Raw genomic sequence first — 17615 nt, 5'->3', positions numbered from 1 at the left:
TTGTATTTTTGGCGAAAATTTTCGCGATTTTGAAAAGTGCTGGAACAAATTCTTTCTGGCACTAGTCCGACGTAATTTTGCGAGAGAAATCGATTGGGCGCAGTCCCAATAGGCTGCGATCAACGGATCAAAAGTTACAGCCAAAAAACGAGAACCTGTGTTTTCGACATTTTTCAGCTGGTGCTTTTTCGCTCGCCATTTCTCTCCTGTTGGACCCACGCTCATTTCGCTGCGTTTTCTGAGTTCCGGGGCGTCCAATTGGTCGGGAAAGGGTCATACAAATCAATTCAGAGACGGAAGATTTTTCGGTCAAAAAAAAAGGAAGGTTAACCCCTTTGTATTTTTGGCGAAAATTTTCGCGATTTTGAAAAGTGCTGGAACAAATTCTTTCTGGCACTAGTCCGACGTAATTTTGCGAGAGAAATCGATTGGGCGCAGTTCCAATAGGCTGCGATCAACGGATCAAAAGTTACAGCCAAAAAACGAGAACCTGTGTTTTCGACATTTTTCAGCTGGTGCTTTTTCGCTCGCCATTTCTCTCCTGTTGGTCCCACGCTCTTTTCGCTGCGTTTTCTGAGTTCCTGGGGGTCCAATTGGTCGAATAAGGGTCATACAAATTAATTCTGAGACGGAAGATTTTTCGGTCAAAAAAAAAGGAAGGTTAACCCCTTTGTATTTTTGGCGAAAATTTTCGCGATTTTGAAAAGTGCTGGAACAAATTCTTTCTGGCACTAGTCCGACGTAATTTTGCGAGAGAAATCGATTGGGCGCAGTCCCAATAGGCTGCGATCAACGGATCAAAAGTTACAGCCAAAAAACGAGAACCTGTGTTTTCGACATTTTTCAGCTGGTGCTTTTTCGCTCGCCATTTCTCTCCTGTTGGTCCCACGGTCTTTTTGCTGCGTTTTCTGAGTTCCTAGGGGTCCAATTGGTCGAATAAGGGTCATACAAATCAATTCTGAGACGGAAGATTTTTCGGTCAAAAAAAAAGGAAGGTTAACCCCTTTGTATTTTTGGCGAAAATTTTCGCGATTTTGAAAAGTGCTGGAATAAATTCTTTCTGGCACTGGTCCGACGTAATTTTGCGAGAGAAATCGATTGGGCGCAGTCCCAATAGGCTGCGATCAACGGATCAAAAGTTACAGCCAAAAAACGAGAACCTGTGTTTTCGACATTTTTCAGCTGGTGCTTTTTCGCTCGCCATTTCTCTCCTGTTGATCCCACGCTCTTTTCGCTGCGTTTTCTGAGTTCCTGGGGGTCCAATTGGTCGGCAAAGGGTCATACAAATCAATTCTGAGACGAAAGATTTTTCGGTCAAAAAAAAAGGAAGGTTAACCCCTTTGTATTTTTGGCGAAAATTTTCGCGATTTTGAAAAGTGCTGGAATAAATTCTTTCTGGCACTAGTCCGACGTAATTTTGCGAGAGAAATCGATTGTGCGCAGTCCCAATAGGCTGCGATCAACGGATCAAAAGTTACAGCCAAAAAACGAGAACCTGTGTTTCCGACATTTTTCAGCTGGTGCTTTTTCGCTCGCCATTTCTCTCCTGTTGGTCCCACGCTCTTTTCGCTGCGTTTTCTGAGTTCCTGAGGGTCCAATTGGTCAGCAAAGGGTCATACAAATCAATTCTGAGACGAAAGATTTTTCGGTCAAAAAAAAAGGAAGGCTAACCCCTTTGTATTTTTAGCGAAAATTATCGCGATTTTGAAAAGAGCTGGAATCAATTCTTTCTGGCACTAGTCCGACGTAATTTCGCGAGAGAAATCGATTGGGCGCAGTCCCAATAGGCTGCGATCAACGGATCAAAAGTTACAGCCAAAAAACGAGAACCTGTGTTTTCGACATTTTTCAGCTGGTGCTTTTTCGCTCGCCATTTCTCTCCTGTTGGTCCCACGCTCTTTTCGCTGCGTTTTCTGAGTTCCTGGGGGTCCAATTGGTCGAATAAGGGTCATACAAATCAATTCTGAGACGGAAGATTTTTCGATCAAAAAATAAGGAAGGTTAACCCCTTTGTATTTTTGGCGAAAATTTTCGCGATTTTGAAAAGAGCTGGAATCAATTCTTTCTGGCACTATTCCGACGTAATTTTGCGAGAGAAATCGATTGGGCGCAGTCCTAATAGGCTGCGATCAACGAATCAAAAGTTACAGCCAAAAAACGAGAACCTGTGTTTTCGACATTTTTCAGCTGGTGCTTTTTCGCTCGCCATTTCTCTCCTGTTGGTCCCACGCTCTTTTCGCTGCGTTTTCTGAGTTCCTGGGGGTCCAATTGGTCGAATAAGGGTCATACAAATCAATTCTGAGACGGAAGATTTTTCGGTCAAAAAAAAAGGAAGGTTAACCCCTTTGTATTTTTGGCGAAAATTTTCGCGATTTTGAAAAGTGCTGGAACAAATTCTTTCTGGCACTAGTCCGACGTAATTTTGCGAGAGAAATCGATTGGGCGCAGTCCCAATAGGCTGCGATCAACGGATCAAAAGTTACAGCCAAAAAACGAGAACCTGTGTTTTCGACATTTTTCAGCTGGTGCTTTTTCGCTCGCCATTTCTCTCCTGTTGGTCCCACGCTCTTTTCGCTGCGTTTTCTGAGTTCCTGGGGGTCCAATTGGTCGGAAAAGGGTCATACAAATCAATTCTGAGACGGAAGATTTTTCGGTCAAAAAAAAAGGAAGGTTAACCCCTTTGTATTTTTGGCGAAAATTTTCGCGATTTTGAAAAGTGCTGGAACAAATTCTTTCTGGCACTAGTCCGACGTAATTTTGCGAGAGAAATCGATTGGGCGCAGTCCCAATAGGCTGCGATCAACGGATCAAAAGTTACAGCCAAAAAACGAGAACCTGTGTTTTCGACATTTTTCAGCTGGTGCTTTTTCGCTCGCCATTTCTCTCCTGTTGGTCCCACGGTCTTTTTGCTGCGTTTTCTGAGTTCCTAGGGGTCCAATTGGTCGAATAAGGGTCATACAAATCAATTCTGAGACGGAAGATTTTTCGGTCAAAAAAAAAGGAAGGTTAACCCCTTTGTATTTTTGGCGAAAATTTTCGCGATTTTGAAAAGTGCTGGAACAAATTCTTTCCGGCACTAGTCCGACGTAATTTCGCGAGAGAAATCGATTGGGCGCAGTCCCAATAGGCTGCGATCAACGGATCAAAAGTTACAGCCAAAAAACGAGAACCTGTGTTTTCGACATTTTTCAGCTGGTGCTTTTTCGCTCGCCATTTCTCTCCTGTTGATCCCACGCTCTTTTCGCTGCGTTTTCTGAGTTCCTGGGGGTCCAATTGGTCGGCAAAGGGTCATACAAATCAATTCTGAGACGAAAGATTTTTCGGTCAAAAAAAAAGGAAGGCTAACCCCTTTGTATTTTTGGCGAAAATTTTCGCGATTTTGAAAAGTGCTGGAACAAATTCTTTCTGGCACTAGTCCGACGTAATTTTGCGAGAGAAATCGATTGGGCGCAGTCCCAATAGGCTGCGATCAACGGATCAAAAGTTACAGCCAAAAAACGAGAACCTGTGTTTTCGACATTTTTCAGCTGGTGCTTTTTCGCTCGCCATTTCTCTCCTGTTGGTCCCACGCTCTTTTCGCTGCGTTTTCTGAGTTCCTGGGGGTCCAATTGGTCGAATGAGGGTCATACAAATCAATTCTGAGACGAAAGATTTTTCGGTCAAAAAAAAAGGAAGGTTAACCCCTTTGTATTTTTGGCGAAAATTTTCGCGATTTTGAAAAGTGCTGGAATAAATTCTTTCTGGCACTAGTCCGACGTAATTTTGCGAGAGAAATCGATTGGGCGCAGTCCCAATAGGCTGCGATCAACGGATCAAAAGTTACAGCCAAAAAACGAGAACCTGTGTTTTCGACATTTTTCAGCTGGTGCTTTTTCGCTCGCCATTTCTCTCCTGTTGGACCCACGCTCTTTTCGCTGCGTTTTCTGAGTTCCGGGGCGTCCAATTGGTCGGGAAAGGGTCATACAAATCAATTCAGAGACGGAAGATTTTTCGGTCAAAAAAAAAGGAAGGTTAACCCCTTTGTATTTTTGGCGAAAATTTTCGCGATTTTGAAAAGTGCTGGAACAAATTCTTTCTGGCACTAGTCCGACGTAATTTTGCGAGAGAAATCGATTGGGCGCAGTCCCAATAGGCTGCGATCAACGGATCAAAAGTTACAGCCAAAAAACGAGAACCTGTGTTTTCGACATTTTTCAGCTGGTGCTTTTTCGCTCGCCATTTCTCTCCTGTTGGTCCCACGGTCTTTTTGCTGCGTTTTCTGAGTTCCTAGGGGTCCAATTGGTCGAATAAGGGTCATACAAATCAATTCTGAGACGGAAGATTTTTCGGTCAAAAAAAAAGGAAGGTTAACCCCTTTGTATTTTTGGCGAAAATTTTCGCGATTTTGAAAAGTGCTGGAATAAATTCTTTCTGGCACTGGTCCGACGTAATTTTGCGAGAGAAATCGATTGGGCGCAGTCCCAATAGGCTGCGATCAACGGATCAAAAGTTACAGCCAAAAAACGAGAACCTGTGTTTTTGACATTTTTCAGCTGGTGCTTTTTTGCTCGCCATTTCTCTCCTGTTGATCCCACGCTCTTTTCGCTGCGTTTTCTGAGTTCCTGGGGGTCCAATTGGTCGGCAAAGGGTCATACAAATCAATTCTGAGACGAAAGATTTTTCGGTCAAAAAAAAAGGAAGGCTAACCCCTTTGTATTTTTGGCGAAAATTTTCGCGATTTTGAAAAGTGCTGGAACAAATTCTTTCTGGCACTAGTCCGACGTAATTTTGCGAGAGAAATCGATTGGGCGCAGTCCCAATAGGCTGCGATCAACGGATCAAAAGTTACAGCCAAAAAACGAGAACCTGTGTTTTCGACATTTTTCAGCTGGTGCTTTTTCGCTCGCCATTTCTCTCCTGTTGGACCCACGCTCTTTTCGCTGCGTTTTCTGAGTTCCGGGGCGTCCAATTGGTCGGGAAAGGGTCATACAAATCAATTCAGAGACGGAAGATTTTTCGGTCAAAAAAAAAGGAAGGTTAACCCCTTTGTATTTTTGGCGAAAATTTTCGCGATTTTGAAAAGTGCTGGAACAAATTCTTTCTGGCACTAGTCCGACGTAATTTTGCGAGAGAAATCGATTGGGCGCAGTCCCAATAGGCTGCGATCAACGGATCAAAAGTTACAGCCAAAAAACGAGAACCTGTGTTTTCGACATTTTTCAGCTGGTGCTTTTTCGCTCGCCATTTCTCTCCTGTTGGTCCCACGCTCTTTTCGCTGCGTTTTCTGAGTTCCTGGGGGTCCAATTGGTCGAATAAGGGTCATACAAATTAATTCTGAGACGGAAGATTTTTCGGTCAAAAAAAAAGGAAGGTTAACCCCTTTGTATTTTTGGCGAAAATTTTCGCGATTTTGAAAAGTGCTGGAACAAATTCTTTCTGGCACTAGTCCGACGTAATTTTGCGAGAGAAATCGATTGGGCGCAGTCCCAATAGGCTGCGATCAACGGATCAAAAGTTACAGCCAAAAAACGAGAACCTGTGTTTTCGACATTTTTCAGCTGGTGCTTTTTCGCTCGCCATTTCTCTCCTGTTGGTCCCACGGTCTTTTTGCTGCGTTTTCTGAGTTCCTAGGGGTCCAATTGGTCGAATAAGGGTCATACAAATCAATTCTGAGACGGAAGATTTTTCGGTCAAAAAAAAAGGAAGGTTAACCCCTTTGTATTTTTGGCGAAAATTTTCGCGATTTTGAAAAGTGCTGGAATAAATTCTTTCTGGCACTAGTCCGACGTAATTTTGCGAGAGAAATCGATTGTGCGCAGTCCCAATAGGCTGCGATCAACGGATCAAAAGTTACAGCCAAAAAACGAGAACCTGTGTTTTCGACATTTTTCAGCTGGTGCTTTTTCGCTCGCCATTTCTCTCCTGTTGGTCCCACGCTCTTTTCGCTGCGTTTTCTGAGTTCCTGAGGGTCCAATTGGTCAGCAAAGGGTCATACAAATCAATTCTGAGACGAAAGATTTTTCGGTCAAAAAAAAAGGAAGGCTAACCCCTTTGTATTTTTAGCGAAAATTATCGCGATTTTGAAAAGAGCTGGAATCAATTCTTTCTGGCACTAGTCCGACGTAATTTTGCGAGAGAAATCGATTGGGCGCAGTCCCAATAGGCTGCGATCAACGGATCAAAAGTTACAGCCAAAAAACGAGAACCTGTGTTTTCGACATTTTTCAGCTGGTGCTTTTTCGCTCGCCATTTCTCTCCTGTTGGACCCACGCTCTTTTCGCTGCGTTTTCTGAGTTCCGGGGCGTCCAATTGGTCGGGAAAGGGTCATACAAATCAATTCAGAGACGGAAGATTTTTCGGTCAAAAAAAAAGGAAGGTTAACCCCTTTGTATTTTTGGCGAAAATTTTCGCGATTTTGAAAAGTGCTGGAATAAATTCTTTCTGGCACTGGTCCGACGTAATTTTGCGAGAGAAATCGATTGGGCGCAGTCCCAATAGGCTGCGATCAACGGATCAAAAGTTACAGCCAAAAAACGAGAACCTGTGTTTCCGACATTTTTCAGCTGGTGCTTTTTCGCTCGCCATTTCTCTCCTGTTGAACCCACGCTCTTTTCGCTGCGTTTTCTGAGTTCCTGGGGGTCCAATTGGTCGGCAAAGGGTCATACAAATCAATTCTGAGACGAAAGATTTTTCGGTCAAAAAAAAAGGAAGGCTAACCCCTTTGTATTTTTGGCGAAAATTTTCGCGATTTTGAAAAGTGCTGGAACAAATTCTTTCTGGCACTAGTCCGACGTAATTTTGCGAGAGAGATCGATTGGGCGCAGTCCCAATAGGCTGCGATCAACGGATCAAAAGTTACAGCCAAAAAACGAGAACCTGTGTTTTCGACATTTTTCAGCTGGTGCTTTTTCGCTCGCCATTTCTCTCCTGTTGGTCCCACGCTCTTTTCGCTGCGTTTTCTGAGTTCCTGGGGGTCCAATTGGTTGAATAAGGGTCATACAAATCAATTCTGAGACGGAAGATTTTTCGGTCAAAAAAAAAGGAAGGTTAACCCCTTTGTATTTTTGGCGAAAATTTTCGCGATTTTGAAAAGTGCTGGAATAAATTCTTTCTGGCACTAGTCCGACGTAATTTTGCGAGAGAAATCGATTGGGCGCAGTCCCAATAGGCTGCGATCAACGGATCAAAAGTTACAGCCAAAAAACGAGAACCTGTGTTTTCGACATTTTTCAGCTGGTGCTTTTTCGCTCGCCATTTCTCTCCTGTTGGACCCACGCTCTTTTCGCTGCGTTTTCTGAGTTCCGGGGCGTCCAATTGGTCGGGAAAGGGTCATACAAATCAATTCAGAGACGGAAGATTTTTCGGTCAAAAAAAAAGGAAGGTTAATCCCTTTGTATTTTTGGCGAAAATTTTCGCGATTTTGAAAAGTGCTGGAACAAATTCTTTCTGGCACTAGTCCGACGTAATTTTGCGAGAGAAATCGATTGGGCGCAGTTCCAATAGGCTGCGATCAACGGATCAAAAGTTACAGCCAAAAAACGAGAACCTGTGTTTTCGACATTTTTCAGCTGGTGCTTTTTCGCTCGCCATTTCTCTCCTGTTGGTCCCACGCTCTTTTCGCTGCGTTTTCTGAGTTCCTGGGGGTCCAATTGGTCGGGAAAGGGTCATACAAATCAATTCTGAGACGAAAGATTTTACGGTCAAAAAAAAAGGAAGGTTAACCCCTTTGTATTTTTGGCGAAAATTTTCGCGATTTTGAAAAGTGCTGGAATAAATTCTTTCTGGCACTAGTCCGACGTAATTTTGCGAGAGAAATCGATTGGGCGCAGTCCCAATAGGCTGCGATCAACGGATCAAAAGTTACAGCCAAAAAACGAGAACCTGTGTTTTCGACATTTTTCAGCTGGTGCTTTTTCGCTCGCCATTTCTCTCCTGTTGGTCCCACGCTCTTTTCGCTGCGTTTTCTGAGTTCCTGAGGGTCCAATTGGTCGGCAAAGGGTCATACAAATCAATTCTGAGACGAAAGATTTTTCGGTCAAAAAAAAAGGAAGGCTAACCCCTTTGTATTTTTGGCGAAAATTTTCGCGATTTTGAAAAGTGCTGGAATAAATTCTTTCTGGTACTAATCCGACGTAATTTTGCGAGAGAAATCGATTGGGCGCAGTCCCAATAGGCTGCGATCAACGGATTAAAAGTTACAGCCAAAAAACGAGAACCTGTGTTTTCGACATTTTTCAGCTGGTGCTTTTTCGCTCGCCATTTCTCTCCTGTTGGTCCCACGCTCTTTTCGCTGCGTTTTCTGAGTTCCTGGGGGTCCAATTGGTCGGGAAAGGGTAATACAAATCAATTCTGAGACGAAAGATTTTTCGGTCAAAAAAAAAGGAAGGCTAACCCCTTTGTATTTTTAGCGAAAATTTCCGCGATTTTGAAAAGTGCTGGAATAAATTCTTTCTGGCACTAGTCCGAGGTAATTTTGCGAGAGAAATCGATTGGGCGCAGTCCCAATAGGCTGCGATCAACGGATCAAAAGTTACAGCCAAAAAACGAGAACCTGTGTTTTCGACATTTTTCAGCTGGTGCTTTCTCGCTCGCCATTTCTCTCCTGTTGGTCCCACGCTTTTTTCGCTGCGTTTTCTGAGTTCCAGGGGGTCCAATCAGTCAGGAAAGGGCCATTCGAATCGAATCCGAGACTAAAAATTTCCGTCTCCAAAAATGAAGAAAAAGTAAGGCTAACCCCTTTTCATTTTTGATGAAAATTTCCGCGATTTCGAAAAATGACTGTTCTCAATCTCACCGATGGTATTATTGATATTCCAGCAAAATATATTCCAATGTAACATTAACAGATCCATCTATACTGCTAATCAATTAACATATTTCAATTTAGCGCATCTAGTATCAGCGGTTTGTCCTAATTATCGATGAAGAATTTGGATTATTGAAAGAGAGATTCTTAAGTCGAGCCACTCTTACTTATCTCAACGTATCGTAGTTCAGTTCTTGGTACCGGCTCATTGATCCTTTATGAAAGCTAATACAGGGGACCGTTGTCGGTGTGTACGTGACTTCTGTTTGAAATACCTATCGAGAATCGGACCGAGATATTTCACACTACCAAGTAGCTCGATGGTTTCATTCAGACTGATTTCATCACACCGCAGTATCATACTGTCATCTGAAGGCATACCATTAACATGAAAGCTGAAGTAGATAATCTCAGTTTTAATGTAATTTACCGAAAGTATTCAGTGGTACCATTTTTTTCCCTATGTATCATTAGTGCTAACGGGGGAAAAGAATTATTGCGATTTACAGGTTCAAAAGAATGAATCAAAGCCAGCCGGATCGTATTGTACGGATTTTTGTATTGTACGATGATAAATATCTTTACATTTTGGATCGAAATTATATATTCTCAACTTTTCACACGTCCCACTTCGAATTCCGTTCAATAGGTACACGTGACTGAATAAATTATATGTAAATAAGTTATTTATTTATTTGTTTATAATAAATAATTTAATTAGCTTCACATTCCAGTGAGCATTAAGCCCCAAATATGATGAAACCAGTTGCTTTCAGAATTCATTCACATATACCTTATCAAAAGTTAAAAGTACAAACAACCGACTGAACGAGACGGACTGAATAAAAAAGACACAAATTGAGATATCTGTTATGGATTTTCAATACCGCAATATTTTTCTGTTGTGATTTGCAGTTTCTGTCATCCAAGTACACGAGAATAAGTTGATACTAGTGAGGATCCAATATTATGAACTTGTCCCTGAAATGATACAAAAAATAAACAATCGGTGGTCCAATGATTGGAGTCGTAGAAATTACAGGTATTTTCTTCGATTCACTCCAGAAAAAGATGGTATTGTATGAGTTGGTCTTCTCAATCGAGTCGATCCTCCAGTTACTAAAAGGATATGTAGTTACATAATACATTATGCATATTTCGGTACCAATGACATGGGAAATTATCACCAGTTTTAAATAATGAGATGGTAGAAATAATTACAATGTTTTTTTATGAAACAGTGATATACATATGTATATACATATGTATATAATTCATACATGTATGTATATATATATTCTATAATAAATCTCATCCGTGATACACATTCCTATACTAAAATTATTTACAGAATAGATCGACATATTTTTGGTTCAAAAATTTGATCTAGTTTGGTCACGGTTTCTTTTTGTTTTCATTCTTTAAGGGCCAATACTCAAGGCGGATTCAAGTCGTGAGTATGGAATAGCATTTGGGAAATGCGGAAATCGTCGTAAAAGCAATCGCGCATATTTAATATATAATTGATCGCGGTCTATTGTCAAATACACTATTACCTTTGTTAAAAACTGCATTACCGGTTATAGTTTTTGCATGTAATACAAATTCGTCGACTAGCATTTCGATTCAGCGAAAATTTCCACGAGACTTCCAAGAGTTTCAAACGGGGAATGAACGGACTTGAATGCCTCATTGTATTGGTCCCGGAGTGTCGAGACGACTTTTTGACTTTCGTTAAAAATGAATACTTTTATTATTTCAAATTGTACGTATAAATAATACGTATACGTATTTATATAATGCCTATACATTAGATATAATCGATGAATTAGGTTAGTTTCCCTTGTACGTATTCCACGTTCATCATCTGCAAAACGTTTAACGCAGGATCACAGTCATGTATGGATATCATACTATTTGGAAATATTCACAATCGCTTCGGATTCTCGACTCCCAACTTCCCGCCACCCTGCTCGAAATTTGGAAATATCAGTCTGTCGAATCCACGAATAGTGATTTCTCCATCCGACGACGGTAGTTTCTTTTTCGTCGACCGAAACCTGAAAGGGCCTCAAATTCCCAGCCTTCTCCCTCTTCGGTCTATTTATAAAAGTTCGTCACTGTTCCCGTAACTTTCGGACATTAACTCGGTGGCATTTGGAGTGATAAAATCGCCCGCAGGAGGACGACAAGTGAAATGGCGAAGAAGCGAAGGACCTGCGGAACCTCCGCCGAACCCGCAGGCAAATTTCGCGCCTGGTCGTTCATAACGTCGCTGGAAATTGCCGCGCTGTTCGGTTCGGCCGAAGGGCAACTCAATTGCGGGCTGCTCGTGTTGTTCATTGCGGATTCCCGGGCGCACCGACTGGCGTGATGGGCGTAACAAGCTGCGTACGATATCGCGTGGGGTATGTAGCTCTGGTCCATGCTTCCGGAGAACAGCGTCGTCGCCAAAGGGCCGATGGCGAAAACGGGCACGTCCTCACCTCCGTGGGTCGCCCAGGCGCGCGGCACTCCGGCGGTCTGCGAATAAATTTCAAGGATCAGGCCGATTGATTGGCATTGGAAACAATGAAAAGCTACGAAGGTATGAATATATGGTACGGTCTGGATGGATCCTCGATGTGAAGTGGAGTAACCATGGGCGAAAATGGATAGGATCCTACGTTATGGCATTGAAAATGTGATTCGAGTAAATACCAACGCCTAGAGACTGGCAGCCCAGATTTCAACAGAGTACCGATAGAAGCCTATCCGTAGGTAACTTTTTCAGAGACCATTAATTAGCAGTTACAGTGACATCGAATTCACTTTTGAATCACTATTTACACTTATTGATTTCTAGTAGTGGTTGGACGGAGAAATATTACAATTAAAATGAACTATAGTTCACTTTGTATCCTTAGATTTTAGGCAGTGGTGCTTTTCTTGCGGCATTGCGGGCAACAAATTTCATGCAAGACAAAAACTTCTGAGAGCTTTTTGCGATTAATAAAAAATCTCGCGGACAATGAAGTGAGGACAACATGAAAACATCATTGATCGAAATTTGACGCCCAAGTTCTATCGTTCTCTAACTTAAATCATGTACATGCAATATAAGTGTACATGACTTGGGACTATTTGCGATGACGTTTTCTCGCGAAATTCCGTAAAACTGTAGCGTTTGTATCAACTCATATTAGTATTTTGTAAATCCCGTCGAAATTTCGAGAAGAAAATATAATAGAGCTAGGTTTTCATCTCGCGGAATTTAGAGGAAAGGTCTTCTCGATTCTGAATAAATTTTCAGGGCTCTTTTTCCACGTACTGGGCTCTCAGGAATATAGAATTGACAGTATAACATCTTACGGTCAACAGCCCATAAAATATACTAAGTAGTATAGGTAACTTGAGCAACCTAACTGATTTTCCAGGAATTGCAAACTGTTTTGGGAGTGCATTAGTCATTTCAGAGGGTATTTCAAGAGTTACGGTTGTTGATTATCACTAGTCACCGGATTTCTCTTCGTGACTGTTGGTCCGTGTACCACGTCGTATATACACGAAAATTAAGATGCCTCGAAACTGTGATGTTGTATCAAATATGTAAGATGTCTTATGCTATGGTCAGCGGGCACAATCTAGTTCAAACGTAATTTATATTCCGGAAGGGTAATCGAGGTACAAAGCTGTCATTAATAATGCGGGCGCATAAACTTTTCGCCAATGTATATCCACCATCGATATAATAATCAAATTGCTACTAGCTCATTTCTCATAGCTTTGTTATACAGGCACGTATGCATCTAATTTGCAATCGTATTTGACTCCAGGAACCTTCCGGTAACGCCAAGAGAATAACCTTACCAGCTCGATATCGACAAGGTTGAAGGATCCAATATGAGTTATCGCGATTCCACCATCTGGCGGAAAATTCAATATCACGCTCGAAGAGTACCGTATCTAATTATAAAAGTCCTTATGTTATATATTTATTTAATTTTTCACCCTGTTCTTGTTGCGCAATAAAACTCTGCCAACTTGCACAAAGTTTCCTTCGCTTCATCCTTTTTACGATCCTGATTACCTTAATTACTCATAATGTTCATTCCCACCGTTTCTTCACGATTCAATAGATTCGGGAGTAATTTAGTCTAGATCTTTTTTCTGTGATATAAAATAAATTCTGTGTAAATAAATATTGAACCCATTTTTCGTTTTTTTGCCGATTAGTTTGGGGGTAAAAAAAATTTCAGCCAGTCTATGATAAAACTATAGTATAACTGTAAACATAAGCGGAGGATTGGAATTCGGGAATTCGAATACAGAACGATGCCAGGGAAGATTCATGTGGTTCTTCTCACCTGAATCGAATCCTTTCCAGCCTCACGAAGGACCGCTCTGGGCTCAGTGTGCCCAGGTCCGTTACTGTACAAAAGAGTTGTGTAAGGCTTGCCGTCGAGGTCCGATACCTTGCTGTCTGAACCTGCGAAACAAAACAGAGTCATAATCAGCTCCGATGTCACGACGTTTTTCAAAATCAGAAAATTCGGGTAAAAATATACGCAGTAGAGAGGATTGGGTCGAATCGCGTGACGAGAAGTCGAACGATATTTAATAGCTGATTGCGAGAGGAGTTTCGTATATAATAGGTGACATCGTGGCGACGCATTTACGATCACAGATACCTAATACCTACTTATTCGCAGACATAAGGTACAGGTATAACGTCCTCCACAGCAATAAAGAATAATGGCGTGTCTTTGGTCGACGCGACGTGAAATTACCCTGCAGAAATTACAGGGATCAGTGATAAAAATAGCGGGTTTGATTTAGTACTAAGCAATATAAGGTAGCCTGTACTGACTTCGATCAAAAGCTGAGCTGAAAATTAACATCGCGAAATACGCTGTACGAGAAATGAATGCCGGTGTTTCATATCGTGGAGGGTGGAAAAATTTTCAACATTTTTTAATCACCTTCCATATTGCTACAAGGTAAAGTATGTAAAAATAACAGCGAAGTTTCATTAAGAAATTCTAAACGTTTGAAATCCCTCGGCCAAGTTCCGGTGGAAAAGAAATTTCCCGAGTGATGGTGCACAGCGCGTACCAAGTTATCAACGATTCTGCAGAGCATTATAAGTTAAGAATTCAAAGAGAGTACCGTAATAAACTTGTTTGAATTAGTATCCCCAGATCCATATAACTTACTGGCTTCAAGGTGATAATTAACGCCTCAGGTTACCTAACGACGTTATACTCCGCTATCCTGAAGCGTGTACTCAAGCTCAATAAAATCTCGCTAGAGACTCAATAATTCAAGGAGCGCTGCTATGAATAGGTAAATAATAAACCCTGTGAGAGTACTTGGGCGAAGATAAGCACTCAACTAAGTAGAAACATAGTGGACTGATGTCAGAGATATACGAGCTAAATCACCATTGGGAAAACAGCTGTAGGGAGCGGAGATTAGTTCGTGGATTTCAAACTAGCTCCGGTTTGCGACACTCGGATTATTCTATCGTGTTTGCAGTATGTTGCGGTGGTAAAAGGAACGGTAAGATTCTCACGACGTTTGTAACGAACGTGGTAATTACAACGGGCTTTGAATGAATTGTTAATTTCAGGACAAGGGCGTGAAACAATTCGCACAAATTATTTACCGAAAGCAGGGACAACGTGAAGCCGGCTAAAAAAATGTTTCGGATAAGATGCAGTTATACGTGGTAGAAAGTTGAAGAAAGTGAGCCAAGTTTAATTATATACGCCTAACAAAGAAAGTTTTTAACAAGAAAGTAATTTTCCGACATTATTCTTAACACTGTGGAGCCAACCGAGCGTTGGATAATTTGCATGAAAATCTGACACTCGAAACAACATTTAAATGCTTTTAGTTTTACGCAAGTTAATGCCAAAGTCCAAGTCTTTTCACGCCCTTGTTTCAGCTCGTTACCGCGTCCCAAACCTGTGACGGTATATATACATGTATATGTATATATAAGGATATCACACATAACACATATCGTCGTCCTCGTAAAGCTGTGGTAAACATACCTGTGATATCAACGAGGCGAAAGATCCCGAGGAGATAAAAAGCCCGACGGAAGCTGCGGGGTTTCGGGCAAGAAAACGCTCGGACGTGTAGGTAAACCGCGAATGGTGCTACCTGAGTGAAAGTGATCAGGATTTCTTTCTCCCGGCGGGACTTTTTACTCGACGAACCGGTAGCGTCCTGATCGTTGCACGGCTCGCAGGACGCCGGTGAGCATCCGGTCTGCACTCCGTTTTATAACCGAACGGACCCTGCTGTGAGTAAGCAGAGAGTCGAACAGAACTAATTCCCACACCCCTGGTTCATTCCGGTGTTTAGGGTGGTTTACGGTAGCTCGCCGAGTGAAACGACGGTTGCCGCGCGTATCACGTTGGATTAATTAAGTCATTTCACGCTCTGCTTCGTCCAATGACAAGATTAAAGACCCGGCATGGAATTGACACTCCTGGGAAACATCCGGGGCATCCTTCAAGCTGCAGGGACGGGCAGATGAACCGAAAGTCCACGGATGCCGTTCGAAAATCGCTTCCGAACGGACAAAGCTATAAGGTTACATATACACGTATACGCCAATTGGAAGGGCTCTTCCTGTCGGGTGTTTGTTGGTTACATAGTAGACATGCACACGGGCAACGACGGAGACGTTAATCAATTATTCAAATGGCTACTGACGCTTCGACAAAGGTCCCGCTGAGTCTCGACGACGCAAAGAGATCCGAAACTATTCTGGAAGTGTCGAAGTTTCCACGGAAGTGATTGTCCGTCGAAGGGTTTCGACAAATTGATCGATTGGTTGGCCTCGATGCGAGATTTCGCTTTGAAAGTTTACTTCCTTCCTCCCCCCCCCCCCCCACCTCTTTCCCCATCTTTCTTGAGACTTTCGACGAGATTGAACACGAAATTATTCGTCATGGCCGAGCTAAGATATCCCCGTTGATCCAGGCATCGGGATTCGAAGCGTTATTGAATCCCCGATTGGCGAAAACGCTTGACTGACTGACGAGTAAGTGAAAAGAATTAGAATTGGTAAAACGTTCGATATCCCTGAAAGCATTAATTTCCAACATTATTCCGCGGGTGCCGTGAATTTAAGGGGGATTGAATTGTGCCCGACTCGTATAAACCGTTCTCATTATATTCAATTTTCTATTATGAATTATTCTGAAAACACCGAATCTATCGACAGCATGCAGATTATTGCATTAAAAAAGCAATTCGTTTATCTGAATTTCGATTTTTATTCAAAACTTTCGAGATTATGCAAAAATTTCTCGAATCAAACTTTGTGGCAAAAATATATAAGGACTATAAAATACTAAGTGAAAGTCAATATTAACTTGTGCAACTGAGAAAATTGCGTGGAATAAGCATGGGTGAAATTGTTGAATAAAACAGTGCACCGTTCATTTGAAAACCTTTCAAGTTGATTAAACCCTTCCAGTGTCTTCTCGCAAATGGTACTAAAAAGTAACACATCTTACAGTAAAATTCATCGCAAGTCAGCGCGTTAGAGGCTGCAGGCGACGAAACATGGACGTGTACGTATAACTCTGTATGGGTATATCTATCTATCCGGTACCGAGTATGCTCAACGTGACGACGCGACGAGGCGAATCGTTGGAACTTCCGTACGTGCCTCAACTTCAAAATGGATTTACCTATAAAGCCGTAGATACAGCACACAAGGTCGCTCCTCAAAAGTCTGGAGTAGGTATATAACGAATTCACCGTCCCCGAAGTGGAAATACCCATATACATGTACCATACACGAGGCGAAGATATCCACACTTGAACGGTGAGATGGTCGTCGAAGTGGAAGCCGGTGAATTGTTTTGGCGTACCGTAGAAGAAGAGGCTAATTGAACGAGATCCCGTTCCTGACGAAAGTTCTTCTTCTATTTTTTCTTTTTCTTTTTTTTTTTGTAGTGGTTCGGACGAATTCGGACCCCTTTGGCAAAGTGGTCAGCATTCGAAAGGAGAGCGATTCCCTTTCCTGAAAGAGTATCGTCCTTAACCTCGTTCGCGGTACGTGAAGTGATGAAATAAAATTGAAGAAGAAGGAAAAGGGGGGAGGAGGGAGGAGGGAGAGAAACGTGAAACGGTGGAATATCGCGTCGCTGGTTTATAGTTGCAGTGAACTCTCGAGGACGTCTGGACCTGGCGCAGCGACTCGAGTTGCCTCGAACCAAGTAAAAAGGTGCAATTCGGTCTATCACTCCAAGTGGTTCCCCGGGACGAGGTGAACCCCGTACGTCGTGTCTACGTATAGGTATACATGCGCGTATACATATGACGATAAAAATTTTGCAACCTCTATTTACATTTACGACGTGGAACTCGGGATTCGATTTACCGGAGGCGAGAGGCGATCTGCGAACTCCCACCCTATAGAAGAGCCCCGTATACACGTATGTCGAGCAGATTGAATCTCATTGAATTATGGCGACGGCAGGGCGGCGTGCACGTGTATCCATAGAAAAGCGGATAGAGTCTGTATATAGGGCTCGTGTCTACTAACCTAGGATCGGGTTGCCCCGGTGAGTAGCCAACCCTCCGAGAGTCAGTACGTGGGAGTGGTCCGCTGTCACGAGCAGGAGCGTTTCTGAGAGGTCAACTTCGTCCATGACCGCCCGAACTGCCTCCTCCAGCGCCAGGGTCTCGTCCAAGGCCCGATAAGCGTTGTTGTAGTGATGGGCGTGATCGATCCTGCCACCTTGTCAAAATCATTATTACTTATAAACATGACCGAAAACGCGACCGAGGAGGTCCGATCTCTGACAAATTATACCTACGA

General features: G+C 42.5%; 1 protein-coding gene across 3 annotated transcripts in view; it reads right to left on the bottom strand.

The window, feature by feature from the left end:
* Positions 1-9341: 9341 nt before the first annotated feature.
* LOC124219306 (alkaline phosphatase) overlaps positions 9342-17615 on the bottom strand; it is a 173009-nt gene continuing 164735 nt past the window's right edge. For all 3 annotated transcript variants that reach the window (XM_069136731.1, XM_069136732.1, XM_046626678.2), the window contains 3 exons: positions 17340-17534; positions 13132-13253; positions 9342-11308 (listed from right to left, as the gene is read on the bottom strand). In XM_069136731.1, coding sequence (XP_068992832.1) covers positions 10928-11308; positions 13132-13253; positions 17340-17534 — 698 coding nt within the window. In that variant the 3' untranslated portion in view covers positions 9342-10927. The remainder of the gene's footprint in view (positions 11309-13131; positions 13254-17339; positions 17535-17615) is intronic.

The sequence above is a fragment of the Neodiprion pinetum genome, chromosome 5 (assembly GCF_021155775.2).
Source record: "Neodiprion pinetum isolate iyNeoPine1 chromosome 5, iyNeoPine1.2, whole genome shotgun sequence".
NCBI lineage: Eukaryota > Metazoa > Arthropoda > Insecta > Hymenoptera > Diprionidae > Neodiprion > Neodiprion pinetum.
This window is presented reverse-complemented; position numbering and strand designations above follow the sequence as displayed.